Here is an 18,137-nt window from a genome sequence, read left to right on the forward strand (position 1 = left end):
TTCCTAAGTAATCCTTAATAAATTAAGAGATACTCATTAGAAAAGCACTAATAAACTATTATCACTCTATTTGTGGGGGTTAATAGTGTCTTTAAATATAATTCTAAAAAAATGCCCAAATTATCCAATTAATCAGCAATATACAAATACATTTTTATAGAACATGCTCGAAAATGGATTTTAGAATGTAATTCCAAGCAACATAAATCCAAAAAAAGTCATACTAAGGCAAATTATAAACAAATTTCTAAAAACCAGTGATAAAATCTAAACCTTATACTTTACATTAATGCACAGGGAAGGAAGAGTTAATAATGATGCCAGCTTCTCATCAGGGACAATGACAATACAGTAAGCACCAAGTGAACCTTAGTTTTTCTTTAACCTTAGTTAAGACAATTGTTTTCACATCTAGTCACTTAGAAAATGAAATTATTACAGTCAAACTCAAAAGAGTAAAACTACATTCTAACAACTGAAAACCTTTAGTGCATTTATACAATTAGGATATCCAAATACAGGGACACCTGGGTGGCTCAGCGGTTGAGCATCTGCCTTTGGCTCAGGGCTTGATCCTGGAGTCCGGGGATGGAGTCCCACATCGGGCTCCCTGCAGAGCCTGCTTTTCCCTCTGCCTGTGTCTCTACCTCTCTCTCTCTGTCTCTCATGAATAAATGAATAAAATCTTTAAAAACAAACAAAAAAAAGGATATCCAAATACAAAGAAAACTGAAACTTTCTTTCCCTACAGTAAGGAGAATTACGGAGAAACCACCCAAGAAAACCTTTCATGAAAATAGCAGTAAAAAAAAAAAAAAAAAGGCACTTAGTTAATATATACCACTCTCCACAGTGCACAGCCTTCAACACTCCAACAGCAGCTGTAGTCTGTCTTTCAAAACCTTGTCCTATATGATCTGCATGGGCTCTTGTCCTGTCTTCAAAGAGCATCTCACGGGGCTCACTGGTTCGAGGTAGGTACTGCAGGTTTTTTATTTCATTGGTAGTTCTGTTAAAATAAAATTACATTTATACAATATTATATATATTAATTTTATATATATAATATATATATCATTTTATATATATATAAAATGGAGGTGGGGGGAGAGAGGCAGTCCTGTGTATTAAGGTTTAATCGCCTTCAAACATTTGTATTGATGTACTGAGAGGCTTAACTACCATGAAGCATTTAGTAATCACATAATTCAGACAAAAGGAAATTTTAAATCATCTGCTTCCAAATCAGGTTCTATTTTTAAAATGAACATGTACAAACAAAAACACATACTCCTTTTTCTAACACACTCTTCACAAAAGTGGCAGTTGTAAGGTAGATAACGAAATGACAGATGGTGTGGTTCACCCAAGTTCTCCTGCCCAGAATCTTTACAAGGTTTGTTTGGGCCTTATCTGTAGAACCATTCCCCTACTTCTCCACCCAAGTCACATGGCTAATGTAAGATGCATATATGGAACAAACAGGTAACTTTAAAAATGGATTAATTAATATTTATAGAATACCTACTATATACCAGGTCCTACCTAGGCACTGCAGCTAATGAACAAAACAGTAATGAATATAACAGGTTTCCCAATTTCATGGGAGTTTATACTCCAGTGAGAGAAAGACTAACAGATAAATAGCATGAAAACACCAAGTAATAAGTACTTCCACAAAACATGCAGGATTTTTTAGAGGCAGAAAGAAAATCTTAGCTCCCTCTTAGAAGACAACCACCTGCCATTGGCCATCCCCCTACGGCTCATCTAGACTCATTCAATGCAAAAACTCTACTTTTGCTACAGATGGGGAAAAGGGTGAGAAGAATTTCTTTGGGAATCATCATCTTCTTTATTTTCCTGTATGGTTTTTCTATGGCATTCAGAGACAACTCGAGATTGCCCCCATAATTTTCTCCTCTCATCTTAGTCTAAACCCCTAGAATCATTCTTTCCTATTCTCTAATTTCCCATGCTCAATCTCTACAACTTATTGCTCTTGTGAACTCTTGTATTACAGTCTTATTACACATATACACACACACACAGAGGTGATGTGACAAAAACACACGCTTTTTTTGCTCTTTGTGATTAATGTTCTACATGTGTCTGAAAGCTAGATGAGGACATTGATTCCTATAGAAAGCTAACAGGCTTGAAAGCCTACAACTCTGGTATGATTAACACCGCATTCTAACAAATTAAGACTTTATATGAAGCATTTAGCACAGTAGTGCCTTGGGCAGTGTTGTTATTAGTAGGTCAGGCTAAACAGTGTGATGTGAAATCATCACATTTACATGGGTAATAATCCCTGAGGTGCAGGCAGGTTCCTCAGAGGGCTGGTGAACTCCTTTAAATTACATGTAAAACGTGTATATTTGCACTTGTTCTGGGGAGAGACTTTCAGATTCTCAAGATGATTTATAAATCCAAGAACTACTGAGAAACACCAATTTTATCATATACTACCAACTACTTGTAAAAATGTCATTCAACAGATATTTAAGCACCAGGAACTCTGTTTAGGTGCTTAGAGACACATAAGTAACCAGCATAATATAGTCCCCTGTCATCGTTCAACCTACAGTTTACTCAATGACCATTTTCCCTGTTTTTTCTTTTAAAATTAATAATCACTGTAATTAGTAATTATGGATCTAAAAAAAGTCTATTACCCAATCTATTCCCACCAATGTTAACCCAGTATACATTTTTCCATACTTTTCTGTGTTCAATAATTATAGACTTATACATATGTTTATTTCTTTCATACAAACAGAATCATACTGGCCACATTACTCTATATTTTGCTCTTTTCAAATGTCATGAACATCCTTCCATATAAACAGACATAAATAATTCATTTATATATATACTTTTAAGATTATATATTTTTTAAAGTGATTTAATCTCTACATCAAACATGGGGTTCGAACTCACAATCCCAAGATCAAAAGTCACATGTTCTACCAACTGAGCCAGCGAGGAGCCCCAAAGGAATGGAAATTGGGTTTTGTTTAAACATTTTTTTAAATGATTTTTTAAAGATTTTATTTCACGGTATTTTTAATAGCAATGTGCCGAAATGAATTCAACCATTCCACTATTAATGGGCACTCAGACCATTTTAAATTCTTTTTCTTACTACAAATAATGCTGCAATTAATATTCTTATACATTTACCTTTAGTGCTTTCATTTCCTAAGACAGATTCCCAAAAGTGGTAGTGGTGGATCAAAGAATATATATGTTAAACTTCGTGAGCTATTGTTAAATTACTTTCACAGAACAATTACAGCAGCTCACCTTTCTACCAACAATATATAAATATTCTGTTTTCTCACATACCTACCAGCCTGCAGTATTATTGCTCTATTTGTTTTGGTAATGTAATAGTTAAAAGTAATATTTCATTATTCTTTTAATATAACTGGCTGAGACCAATTTTTCTACTGGGTTGTGTTACATTTTCCTTGTCAACCAGGGAATGCTCTTTGTCTATTAACTTTGTCACGTTACAAGTTCAGTCCATGATAGTTTTGAACTTTGTTGTTGCTGGTATCTTTTCTCTCACAAATAGTACTGCAATTATATTTTTCATCTTGCTTAGAAAGGTCTCTCCTAGGTTTAAAAATTTTATTCTTATATTTTAATTTTTTATCTATTATGTCCACATCTCTAACTTCTTTATGAGATGGGGGCTATGGCTTTGTTTTCTTTTAAATGGACTTCAGTTATGCCAGCATTACTCATTAAACAAATCTTCCTTTTCTCATCTATCTCATATATTAAGTTCTCAATACACTTTGATCTATCTGGGTTCTTTATCTTATTCCAAAGATCTTTTTAAGCTTTATAATAACTTTTAACTTCTAATAACAAAAGCCCCCCCCCTCATTTATCTTCTCATTCACAGTTTTCTTGGCTATTTGTTGATTTATTCTTCCTTCTGAACTTTAAAATCATTAAATCCAGTGCTGGAAGTGTGAGTTCAACTAAAATGCTAAAAATTTCAAAGGACTATCATTTTTATTCAATCTGGAAAATAGAAGGGTTTTTCATTTGTTTAGGTATTATTTTAAATCCTCCAGAAGATGTTTAAGGTTCTTTGAAAATATGTGTTCTGAGTACTTTTAATTAAATTTATTCTCAAATGGTTTACAATGTCTTTGTTGTGAATGACATTTTTCCATTCCTAATTATAATTTACTGTCATTTGCCTACATTTCTTAAGCCTTATTTATATTTCATATTTCATAAAAAAATTTATTAGCACATGTAGCCATTTTTGAATTCATATTCCAAGTATGCTTTAAACTTTCCCTTCCTTCTTTCTCTAATTTTCAACGAAACCCCCCCCCCCAACATACAAAAACATCTATCCCTGGCAATAAAAATTTGTATTCAACATACCTTTTCCTTTTGAAAGGTGACTTTGGCATATCAGCCACAGGGATCATTTGTTCTCCTGGGCGTACCCACATAATGGGACCATCATCGCTGTCTTTTCGACTCTCTAATTTTAGACTAGATAGTGTCCCCCATGGCAGTGTACACTAGAGGCAAAGAATTACATAGGAACCAATTATTTTCAAAATGCATCTTCAAATATACATTAAAGAATACTGCCCCTTGACAAAGTTTCATATATACCTTTATACTTACACATTTGAAATACATACTATATTGAATATATTCCTATGTTGTCATACATTTTCCTTCAAAAATTCTATTTCAAACATACCAAGAGTAATTATTCTTGGGTAGCTCCCTCCTCTAACCCTGCCAGAAGTATGATTCACTATATTCAACATTTGTTATTCTTCCTTCTACCAAATACAAGGGTCATATGATGTTAGTAAGTTGGTAAAATAATCAAGTGTTCTCCATGAGAATCTATAAAGATGAATAATTGAGTTTTTTTAAGAAAGCAATCTCTGGGCAGTGTGGGTGGCTCAGCGGTTTAGCACCGCCTTCAGGCCAGGGCCTGATCCTGAAGACCCGGGATCGAGTCCCACGTCGGGCTCCCTGCATGGAGCCTACTTCTCCCTCTGCCTGTGTTTCTACCTTTCTCTCTCTCTGTCTCGGTCCCTCATGAATAAATAAAACTAAAGAAAAAAAAAAAAAAAAAGCAATCTCAAAAAAAAAAAAGAGAAAAGGATACCAGTCTTTGATTAGTTATAATGAAAGCCTAACAAAACAAAAAGGAAAACCAAATCAAAATCAAAATTTATTTCTTTAACCTCTCTTAAAGAGGTTGCTGGTCTAAAAGCAACTTTTCCTTTGAAAAGGAAAGAGAGATAAAAATGTATAAAGGCCATTGTCCATGGGATGGTGGAGAATGAGATTTAAAAAAAACCATCCAGGGATGCCTGGGTGGCTCAGCGGTTAAGCATCTGCCTTTGGCTCAGGGCATGATGTGTCTCTGCCTCTCTCTCTCTATGTCTATCATGAATAAATAAATAAAATCTTAAAAATAAATAAACAAACAATTAATTGCATCCCCTTTTAAGAAAGGGTATGACTGTCACATGAAATTTCTCCTAAAAGAATGCATTTAGCTCATTTGCTTTTAAAATTAAAAACAAACATAAGTATTTTAAAAAATTTTTAAGATTTTTTTTTTATTATTATTCATAAAAGCCAGAGAAAGAGAGAGACAGAAAGGCAGAGACACAGGCAGAGGGAGAAGCAGGCTCCATGCAGGGAGCCCGATGTAGGACTCGATCCCGGGTCTCCAGGATCACACCCTAGGCTGAAGGCAGTGCTAAACCACTGAGCCACCCACACTGCCCTTAAAAATACTACTCAAAATAAATGCAATCAAATTTCATGATGACACTAGCTGGGAAAAGTAGAAAAGTAACAAATTAGGTTTAAAAGGAATAAAAAAGGAAATGAAAGAGAAATGGATTGGAGTGAAAAAGAGAGGATAAAAAGCTAAAAAATGGAACAAGAAGTGAAAATAGATGTGTAACAGATTATTTGGCAAATAATAAAGACAAATGAATTGTCACATTCTGACCTCTGAATTACTAATTAAATAACTACATAGCTCAGAAATTTCTCAGTGGGATAGCCCCAGCAGCCCACAGTAAGAAACAGAATGCAGAAAGTACTGAAAAAATATAAAGAATCTGGCTAGAAATCATTTAAAGAATTTAAAGAGGCTTTAAAACCACCTAAATCTAAATGCAGTGTTTTCTGGATAAGGAAACTGAAGTCCAGAAAGTTTAAATTAGGCTTGCCCATTCTAGCTAGGTAGAGCTAAGATTGAAATACAGACGTACAATTTCCCAAGCCAGTTTTCCACAATGCCAAGCAGGCATTCCTTTGTCCTAAATATTTAATTTAGCAGGCATCCTTCCTATACATCTTAAATCCTCTGGTACTCAATTTATAAAAAGTTAATAAACAGATGGAACCTAATTTCCTAAAGTGGCAGCAACAAGCATTATTTTTTAGTTTACCACTTAGCTCTGCCATAATTAATAACTGAGTCACATGCACACACACACACATACACAGGAATTACATTTCTGAAACAATATGATTTGTGACACCCACAATTCAGACTGCTTGATATGGTTTTCTCTTACTTTTAAAAATGGTGAATCTTCCAACATGTCAAGGAACTCAGGGAAGTAATCTCCCACTTCTTCATCAACTGCTCCCACCAGGCTGATCTGTCGCATTGGGCCAGCTCTGTAAGTACCGTGAGAATATGTTCTTTTTACCTGAAGAATATGGATTTAATTAAAAGTTACACATAAGATAATGCTTGTTATCATTGTGTAACACCAAATTATATTGTCTGAGAATATTATAACATAATGTGAGGTAAGCAAAACAATACGGCCTTTACAAACAGTAAAACAAATAAATAAATAAGGCATGAAAAAGATCTATGCCAAAGAAAGCTATTTTATCTTCTCTATTCCTACATACTGCTTATGAAAACACAGATAAGGTAAACTGTATAATGCTAGATAGCTGACTCTAACTCTCATATCATTCATTATTTGATCTATAAGGCCAATGAAATTTATATTCAAAAATTCATATCCTACATTCTCTTAAATGGTTGATATCTTTTTATTAGAATTTCCAAAAGTAAAAAAAAAAAAAAAAAAGAATTTCCAAAAGTAGATTGCCTCAAATGTTACATTTAACCTTTACCAGTGGGTTGTATGTCTAAAAGGCCACTGGAAATGATCTTTCCTTCTAGATCATACCATATTAATTAGAATCCAGTTTACATGTCTGTCATTAACTCTGATAAAAACTACTAGAGATTGAGAATCAGGTGTGCTAGGTCCCAACTTTACTTCTACTATCACCAGCAGCTATGTGACCTTCAGAAATCACATAAATTCATTGAGTTTTAGTTTCCTCAAATGGAACTATTTACCTCAGATTGCTGAAAGAAATTCAATAATTACATAAAGCTATAAAGCCACCCACACAATGCTAGCAAATGGGTAGCATTCAAGTATCAACTGAAATATAACAACCTGCACTTCAAGAATCTTGATATCTGAGGGCACATGGGTGATCAGTCAAGCATCTGACTCTTGATTTTGGCTCAGGTCATGATCCAGGGTCGTGAGATCAAGTCCCACATCAGGCTCCATGGAGCCAGCTTAAGGTTCTTTCTCCCTCTGCCCCTCTCCACCCACTTAAAAAAAAAAAATCTTGATACCTCAATTCTGGCAAGCACATTTAAATACTGCAAAAAAGTCTATGCCTTTTCATATCCTAATGTTAAGAAACAAGAATCTTTATAAAGGAAAACAATTTGCTTTCATGGGGCACCTGGGTGGCCCAGTAGATGAAGTCTACAACTCTTGATCTTGGCTCAGGTCGTGATCTCAGAGTCATGAGACAGAGCCCCCTCCCCCCCCCCTGGGGCTTCATGCTCAGCAGGAAGTCCGCTTGAGATTCTCTCCCTCTCTCTCTCTGCCCCTCCCTACCACGCGTACAGCATGTGTGTTCTCTCCCTCTTTCCAAAATAAATACATCTTAAAAAATAAAGTGCACTATAAGTGGTTTACTTCTATACCACTTAACACAACTTTTGAGTTTAATAACCTAATATTCAAACATACACTAAGTCAGTTGGAATCATGAATTTATTTAATGTTTTAAACATGTCAAATTACATATAACAATGCATTCAAGTTCAAAAAGTATGTATCTGATAAAATATACAGATGGCACTTAAGCAGTTAAAATAAAATATAATACAATTCATACACCTTTCACAAAAATGGAAATACTTCTTGATTTAGATGACACCTATGTTATTAAATACTATATAAGCAAATATCCCATTACATGGAATGAAATAAAATCTACAATATTATAAGATAAAAAGGTTCAACTCTCCAAAAATCATCTATCCAACAATTACAACTCAAGGACTGTAGGGATAGTGGGATAGGGGAGGAAACAGGTTAAGGATTTAAAGAATCTCTATGTAGCCAAAAGAAATGCCATAAGACCGTGACCTCATAAAAGGGTCTCTTCTGACACACATTTCTACATTAGGCACATTTCTAACCTCTAAAATCATAAAGAATAAGAAACTACAAATTTAAAATGGGAGGAGTCAAAAAAAGCAAGCATACATAGCTGCAGCTCCCCTAGGAAATCAGTATTATAGCATCATAATGACCAACCTAGACTGAAGACAGTTAAATTACATTGCGTATAATTTTTTTGCATATTGCATTAAAAATGTTATCCTCATTAAAATCTTGGTACCTAAAACTAAAGGCTTCCATTATTTAGAAAGTCACTTAACTAGAAAACCTCACACACATCCTGATGACAGTAGACATGAGATTACTAAATTTGCTTTTATTTACTTCAAAAACATTAATCAAACCATCAGTTTTCTGATGCAGTAGAAAGTTTACCAGAAAATATCAAAACAGGACAGCCCGGGTGGCCCAGCGGTTTAGCGCCGCCTTTAGCCCAGGGTGTGATCCTGGAGGCCCAGGATTGAGTCCCACTTCGGGCTCCCTGCAGAGCCTGCTTCTCCCTCTGCCTGTGTCTCTGCCTCTCTCTCTCTCTCTGTGTGTCTCTCATGAATAAATGAATAAAATCTTAAAAAGCAAACAAAAAACCACCAGAGACCTGACTCTGAGGCCAGCATGCTACAAAAAGAATAAAGTGGCTTTTCTGACAGGGAAACACTACCAAAAATAAATTTGTAAGACTTAAAACTGTTTTCTCTTATTTTATGTATAAAAATTGCTACAAGGGAAGAAGCAAATATGGTAATAAGGAATTCAAAGAAACCACAAGAATGACTCACTTGAAACAACTTGCTGTTTCCCAAAATATGTTTCCTGATACGCCAGCCCCTGAAAAGAGGATTCTATATCGTTTTGTAAATTTGGGGGAAACTCTTCTGTTTGGGAGGTTTACCACACCCAGTACTACCGTTTCTGAGAGGTCTCACAGTAAACACAACTTATTTGGCTCAGTATTACATAAACTGTTCTGACTTCAAAACCTGTTTTTCTCAGAGTTGTTTATCTATCAACATCTCAAAATATTAAAAGTTCCACAGAATAATAGTGAACTATAATAAATACAGAAGATATTACAGATGTTCCTACCTAGTATTAGCATCAATCTGAAGAAAATACAATAACAAATTTGATAGTTATCAGCACAAAAATTGAGGAGGTGAGGGAAGAAGAGGCTGTTGGGTCAATTCTGGATGTTTTGAGGGGTGGGGGAAGGAAGGGAAAGTCTTATTTTAAAAAACAAGATTTAGCTCATCACATTCTTACAGAGGCAATCCAAAATCCAACATAAATGAGTCTGCCACAAGAGGGAGCCATTTCCCATAACATCTGACATATCCTTTCAAATCAAAATATAACAGGTAATGAATGACCTTTAGTCAACATTCTAACATTCTATTTCAAAAATATCCATATGCCTTCAACTAAAATGAGTTATTATTCACTTTAAAATCAGTACAATAAAGGAAAAATTCCCCTGTCTCAATGAGAGCATCTGGTACCTGCCAAAGTAATATTGTATACAGATCAGCTCCTAAGCACTCAAGGGAAGATGTGACTGGCACAAATGGTCAAAATGAGAATTTAGTAAAAAGGCAGCTGATGGTTCAAAGAAGGTATATCAAACGGTCTTTATGACCTCAGCAAGAAGTCAGTAAGTCAATTCTCTTCATTTTGCAGAGTGGCAAAGCTTAAGAGATCAGATCAGATTTAATAATTGTTTCACTATTAAGATATTAACCACTTTAATCATGAGTTAACACCCTAAGTTATTTGATACAAACAACTCAGAATTAGGATAAAATAAAAAACAAGATTTAGAGTTTTGGGGAGGAGAAAGTGGTTAGCAGACAATTGCTCCAGTTTTAATATTCTCACAGCTCTAACTATAGGGTTCAGAGTATGTGCTGATTAAATACTGAGTGACAAAGAAATCTCATTTATTCCTTGACAGACAAAACTCCTCTGTCTCACTTGCCTTTTTGTTTCCCTACTATCAAATGAATATCTGAACAAGATGGAGATGGTAGAAAAGCCAGGACAAATGTGGAGGTTGCAAATGGCCAAAAATTCTTCCCAGGTATGTATGCTCATTTCTGAGCAGCATAACTGCATCATCAAGAAGTGAATCTGGGTATGGCCATTTTACTTCCTTTGCCCAATGGAGATTGGCAAACACAGCACAAGCAGAGGCTTGTGCACTGGGGACTGCCGTTTTTTTCTCTATGAAACCCTACAACCACCACCATGTGTATGAGCCCAGGCTAACCTGTTATATGAGGAGAGAAATGTGATCACTCCAGCTGACAACTACACCAACCACTAGACATACAAACAAGATCTCCTAAGACCAATTGACCTGCCAACCACTAGCCATGTGAATGAAGCCACCCAACCCCAGCCAAGATGACAAAAACCATAAAAATTCTCCAGACAGCCAAAGAATTGTGAGAAATCACTTTAGGATATTGTTTCTAGGGTTTTGTTTTCCACAGCAAAAGAACTGATACAGATAGGTTATGAACTTACAACAAAAATCCATGTATATGTTTCTTCTCAAAGACTTTTATCATACAGTTTGACATTATATCACTAACCTCACAGCCACAATATTAGAGACATGACATGATCTATTAAAACAATATCTGAAAAAAAAAAAAAAAAACAATATCTGTATTTCACATGGTCTTTAAATTTTTCAGGCAACCTGCAAGGATACAGATGAAGATGAGAAACATTATTATACAACTAAAAAAAATTCCAAAACCGTTCAAAGACTAGGATGTCTTGATTATCTGTCACTGCCATGTTTATGTGTACTGTGTGTATACATATAAACACATAAATCCACAAAAAAAACTCAAATTAACATGTTTTAAGGATAAAGGCTAAACAGGTACAAAAAAGTTTTTGTGAAAACTACAGAGTAATATCACAAAGATAAACGCTATCACTATAAAAGGTCACAGAAATGTCTATATCATTTGTCATATTTCAGTTTCCACCGAATTGAAGGCAAATGAATTTTGGTTAAATTCTAGCTGCTTGGATTTTAATTAGTAAGGAAGGGAGGCAGGGGAACTAGTATCATGAAGATGGACTTAGTTGGGTTCCACAAGGCACTGACAGAGCCACCAGGTTGCACTATCAATAGCTGCAGTAACAACTTAGGTCCATCATATACAGTGGCCCTGCTGGTGGTATTAATTCTTTGGTTCTGATACATACCTGGGCATATAAAGATCTGTTTTAAAACTGAAGTTAATGAAGTTTTATTTACATTTCAAGCCTCAATATTTGCACAGAGTACAATATTAGAATACAAGAAAATACAGAAAATGTATCTTAACATATTATACTATTTTACCCACTAAAAATAGTGCCAATAATTCATTACACAAATACTCATTATCATGAATTTCTTTAATGCTAAATGTATATTCCAAACTAAGATTAAATAAAAACAACAAAGGTTAGATTTGTACCCTTCTCTATTAACTCATTCAATCATGTTTCTAGATCTCTTGAATACTGCTTTTCAGACTGGTTTTGACTTGGAATAAAGGTTTTTCAGAATATAAGAGGTAGAACGGGGGAATTAAAGAGTAGTTACTAGATTACAAAATTTCAAAATTCAAAACTTCCCTACAGGTCTGCTTTCCTCTGCTCTGTAAAAAGCATTATCTCTCAAATAGAGCAGATTCTACTGAACCTACTAACCTCTTCAACTTTGTTTACAAGAAGTCCTGATCAAATCATCAAGCTAGAACATGAATTTGGCTTTCTTTCTCACAACTGGTTTTCACTATGGTTGATATTAAGTGAAACTACATTCTAATATTGATACCTCCTTTTCCTTCTTCCTCTAGAATACTAACACACAATTAGTTCGATTACTGTTATTTCAACCAATTCTTCAGTGAAGACAAATTCACAGGCTAATTCATTTAACATCACCAAAATACACAGCTTCACTATGTGATTCTACTAACAAGCATGCATGATGCATGATAATGCTATAGATAAGGAGAAGAAGGATACTGGAAGAGAACTAAGGCACAAGATACATTTTCAATTTCTCAAGGTGAGTGTCAATGTCATCTCCTAAAAGGTACTCAAAACTTCCAGATTTTTAATAACAGTGATCAATAAAATGAAATCCTCAAATACCTAGGAACAAACCTCAAAAGACGTAAGATCTATAGGATGAAGAAAAATATTATTGAGAGAAAATAAGACAAATGAAGGTATGAGATATCATGATTATGGACTAGAAGACATCAATTCTACCCAAACTTAACTATAACTTCAATGTAATCCCAATCAATATCCTAAGCAGATTTTTCTGTGACTGACAAACCATAAAGTTTATATGAAAATAAATAGCCAAGAAAATCTTGAAGAACAGCAAAATCGATATTTACTCTGATACTAAGTTTCATTATAAAGTTAAGGCAATTAAGACAAACAGAATAATGAAATTAGAGCCCAGAAACCCACACCATATATATGATCCAGCTGATTTATGGCTAAGATGGCATTGTAATATAATGTGGAATGAGTGCCTTTTTTTCAATAAATGATCATGTCCACGAAGAACCATATGGAAAAATATGTACCTTGATGCTTACTTCATACCATACACAAAAATCAATTCCAGGAGAACCGTAGGTTTAAATGCAAAAGGTAAAACAAAAGTTTCAGAAGAAAAGTTCAGAGAATACATTAAGGTAAAACAAAAGTTTCAGAAGAAAGCTTCAGAGAATACATTAAGGTAAAACAAAAGTTTCAGAAGAAAACTTCAGAGAATACATTAATGACCTGGGGTAGGCAAGATTTCTTTAACAGCACACAAAAGCACAAATCATACATGAAGGAAGAAAACTTATAAATGAGATCCCATTAAATTTAAGAACTTCCAGTCACCAAAAGACACTCTTAAGAGTGAAAAGAAAGGACGCCTGGGTGGCTCCAGTGGTTGAGCATCTGCTTTTAGCTCAGGGCATGATCCCAGAATTCTGGGATCCAGTCCCGCATTTAGGATCCCCATGGGGAGGCTACTTCTCCCTCTGCCAATGTCTCTGCCTCTCTCTGTGTCTCTCATGAATAAATAAATAAAATCTTAAAAAAAAAAAAAAAGAGTCAAAAGCAAGCCACTCAATGAGAGGACATATTTGCAATACACAGAGCTGACAAAATTTTTGTTCACAATATATTAAGAGCTCCAACAAATCAATTAAAAAGAAAAGCCAATAGGAAAAATATAAAAAAGAGTACACTAGTTTTAGAAAGAAGATAACCAATTGGACAATAATTATATAAAAAGAAGTTTGATTTCTTTAGTCATCAGGAAAATGCAAATTAAAGCCACAATGAAATACTACTACACAGCCACCAGAATGGCTAAAATGAAAGGACAGACACTACTAAGTGTAGCCACAGATGTCAAACACTGGTGGTAGGAAGGTAAATTGGTACAACTTTGGAAATAAAGGTGAACATTTGCACACTTTTTGATCCTGAAATTCCAATCTTAAATACATACCAAACAGTAAGAAATACATATGTTCATCAAAACATACGTACAATAATATTCACAGTACCCCTATTTTAACAGCCACAAACTAGAAACAAACATCCTTGGTAAACAAAACAAATAAACTGTGGTTTATTCATACAATAGAATACCATACCACAATAAGAAAATAAGCCACTGTTACATATAAGATAGATCAATCTCACAAACATAATGCTAAAGGAAGGAAGCCACATACAACAATTCACATACTATTTGATCCTATTATATAAAAGTTCAAAAACAGGCAAAATTTATCTGTGGTATCTGAAGTCAGGAAGTGGATACCTGGGTCTTTGTGTATATATGAGGGAGTGCACAGTAGTGTTAAAGAGGAACTACTAGTAATATTCTACTTTTAAAAATCATAGGTGTGTTCATTTAGTAAAGTGTCATTAAGCCATACACTTATAATATGTGCATTCTGTGTATGTATACTGCAATAAAGTATATTTAAAAAATCAGTTTAACAAAAGCTTTAAAAAGTTTATCTTTAAAAAATTTTTTAATTGAAAATGAGAAATAAAACTATTATACAATCCAGCAATTTAATTTCACTTCTAGGTCTTTAACCAAAGGAAATGAAATCACTGTCTTGAATAGATAGATGCACCCCCCACTACCGCCCCATGCTTACCTCAAGTCCCTTTCCCCCAGGTCCTGGCAGCCACCAATCTGCCTATTCTAGGTATTTGATATAAGTGAAATCATACAATATGTGATCTTTTGCGACTGGCTTCTTTCACTCAACATAACGTTCTGAAGGTTCATCCACATCATGTATCTGTATTTCATTCCTTTTTATGGCTTAACAATATCCCACTGTGTGCATATACCATAATTTAGTCAACTCCTTATCTATATAAAAAGTATTTGTGGTAATTTTTTATCTTTAGTACTTGCTGAACTCCCTACCTTAAATGAACACACTCAAAAATCCTCATTCAGAAGCCAGCCATCATCTATTCAACAAAGTGGAAAGTCATAATATTTTACCAAGTCAGTATAACTCTCTTTGTATAACCTGTTAATGTTCTATGAAATATTTCTAACCAACAGAATTAACTGAATTATCTTTATTTTGTAGGTGAGAAAACTGAGACATAGAGCTAAAGCAGCTGTCTAGTGTCACATTTGGTACATGTCAAGACCAGGACTAGCCCCTTTCTCTTTCCATCCACCCCATATCAGAGTTCCTCCAGCTACCCACATTAACCCAGTCACAACTCACTACAATGACTATAAAGTATTACTACAAATTAAATCTGGAAGAGAGGTTCCAAATTTAGGACAAGGGACAAGAAAAACCTCAAGTTATAGACTGGTTTAGCTCCAAGTACATGTTGTTAGTCCCTGTAACTCATAAAGCATTTTCCCAAATAAAAAACTCTATAAATGGTTTAAAAAAAATCATTCTCTGGAGGGATACCACAAATTAGATTAAGAGACAGAGCTTTAAAAAAAAAAAAGAGAGAGAGAGAAAGAGACAGACAGAGCTTTACCTAGGAAGAATCAAGAAATCAGAAATAAAAGTATGTGTGGATGTGACTGGATGTCCAGACCTTAAATAGTTGGAAACTATAACTTAAGCATGTATCAAAAAAAAGAAATATACTCAGAAGAAGTAAAACAGTTCTGGATAAAGATTAAGGAGATTGTGTTCTACTCCTGGTACTGCTGCCAAACTTAAAATAGAAAGTTACGCCTATCTATGTTTGTTTGCTTATTTGTAAATTGAGAAAGGTTGTGACAGATGATCACTAAGATCCCTTTCACACTTTACCTTTTTCCCTCCTTCCAAATTAGAATAATGTCAATTATTACTTAGAAAACTGGAGACTTCAGCACCCATAAATATGAAAATCAGCTAATCTCCTGGCCTAAGCAGTCCCTGATCTGAGAGTGGGTGACCAATGGCAATGGCCTTTCTTTCAGAGGAGTGCACATTCACTTTCAAGAGTCAGTGGACCAGATTTTGCCTCCACTGTCTAAGATGATGGACATTCTATTCTATAGAAAAGGATAGGAAAGGAAGTTAGCTCAGTAAATGCAGTGCTACTTTTCTCACATAGTCGTACAATTAACTGATTCCTTTGTACGACAATATATTTAACAGCCGACATTTACTCAGCACCTACTATGCGATGCATCGAGCAGCAAAGAATTTTAAGGCATAAAGCAAGAAGACAACTTTAGGTGATTTTCAAGTAAGGGAACTGCTTACATGGAAAATACATGGCTAAATTCATTTCAGTCCTTTCATTTCCAAGATAAATACTTGCAAAAAAGGAAAACAGAATCCTATTTCAATAATTATCTTTAAGAAAAAAGAGATTAAGTAGACTCTAAAATTTATACTCTTATGTTTACATTAAGAAAGTAATTTACTCTTAATATTCCCAAGAGTTATTATATTCTTACCTTTTTATTTCAAACCTACATTAAAATGAACAGAAACTTGTCTAAAACATTTAACTATTTAAACAAAAACATTTAACTAAAAGTTAAAAAAAAAAAAAAAACCTACAAAACTAAAAACCTCTTACCTGAGCATGAAAATTGGACATAGTCGTCGTTTCTATATCCTTCTTTCCTAATATCTCCATTTTCACTGGTGAATTGGGAAAATTAAATGAAAAGTAGTCTAAAAAGTCAGGTAAATAAGTAGCTGCCCCATGAACAATACCCATTACATAGAAAGCTGCAGAGTTTTCATTTTCACTGAACACTAGACCCACAAACTCTTCTGCAAACCTCTCCATCTCCACAGGAGACAGGTGGGAGAGTTCATTACTGTAGGCGTGGATAACGGATGCGCCTCCATTAGGCTGGTGCTCAATATGAATGAGCTGTTTGAACTCCAAAGTGTCCAACCTTTTGAGGTTATTCTGAACCCGTGGCTCCTTTAATGAGACAAATGGAAACTCATTATTCTCTGGAATTTTGGAATCATAGTTCTTGTTATCCAAATTCTTTCCACTGTAATCCTTTACATTATCGCTTAGGATGCCTTTGGCTTCTTGATCTTCAACATCAGATAGCAATCCTGAGCAGATGGTTTGAATTGATTTGCTATACATTTTTGGACGCTTCCGTTTTTCATTCTCTTTGTGTTTCTTTTTCTTTTTCTTCTTTACCTTTTTTATTTGTAAGTCTTCTGCATTTGTTTTTGGTTTCTCCTTCCCACCTGTGAGGGGAAAAAATTTTTTTAACTCTGTATTGTAGTTACTTAAAAAAATCATGCTTAAGGAACTGTCTAGAACAAACTTATACCTATAGTCTCCCATGGTACCATTCTGACATGTAGCAGATTCTCAGTGTTTGCTGAAGTAATGAATGGACATTACAGAAAATATATTCTTCAAATTTAAAGGGAGAAAATCAGAAATGGGATGCTGAACAGAGGTCAGTATGAATAACGACCTCCAGATGTTTCCCACTGATATATATCATCATCTGATTCATCTAAGTTCTTCAAAATTGCATGTAGTTATCAATACTTGTAAATCATAATGGGAGAAAACGACTTGCATAGTATAACAGTAACAAACACAGCATTTCCTTAGCTTTTTACCATATTTCCTCCTTAATAAAACTACTCTCTCATCTAAAATGGGCTATTTTAGAGGTCCACTAGAGTTTGCAAAGTTCCTGATGAAGATCCAATAAGGTGCCATAAGGAAGATGATAGAATAATTTCTCACATTCTAAGCATAAATAAAGTATACCCATGTACTAATAAAGAGATAAATATAAAAGACTTGGGGCAGTATAAGCTTATATATTAATGAGCTTATGTAACTGAAGTAGACTCTGGGCCCAGAAATTTAGAACTCCAAAAAATAAAAGAGTAATTCAGAGTCTATATAGCTACAGACTAAGTGTACCTATAAACATGTAACATTATCACAATATATTTCTGTACAATAAGAAAAAAAGGAGAAAGTAAACACCTTCACAAGAAAACATGCTTCCTAATATGAGAAAGCCAGTAAGAGTTAAAAAGGCATTCACTG

The 18,137-nt window shown here is 34.5% G+C and overlaps 1 protein-coding gene across 1 annotated transcript in view; it reads right to left on the reverse strand.

Moving 5' to 3' along the window:
- RSBN1L (round spermatid basic protein 1 like) overlaps positions 1-18,137 on the reverse strand; it is a 65,437-nt gene that overhangs the window by 9,864 nt on the left and 37,436 nt on the right. The window contains exons 3-6 of the mRNA XM_072759880.1: positions 16,668-17,308; positions 6,606-6,743; positions 4,420-4,562; positions 842-1,009 (exon numbers count right to left, since the gene is read on the reverse strand). Of these exons, the coding sequence (XP_072615981.1) occupies positions 842-1,009; positions 4,420-4,562; positions 6,606-6,743; positions 16,668-17,308 (1,090 nt within the window). The remainder of the gene's footprint in view (positions 1-841; positions 1,010-4,419; positions 4,563-6,605; positions 6,744-16,667; positions 17,309-18,137) is intronic.

Source organism: Vulpes vulpes, chromosome 5 (assembly GCF_048418805.1).
Source record: "Vulpes vulpes isolate BD-2025 chromosome 5, VulVul3, whole genome shotgun sequence".
NCBI lineage: Eukaryota > Metazoa > Chordata > Mammalia > Carnivora > Canidae > Vulpes > Vulpes vulpes.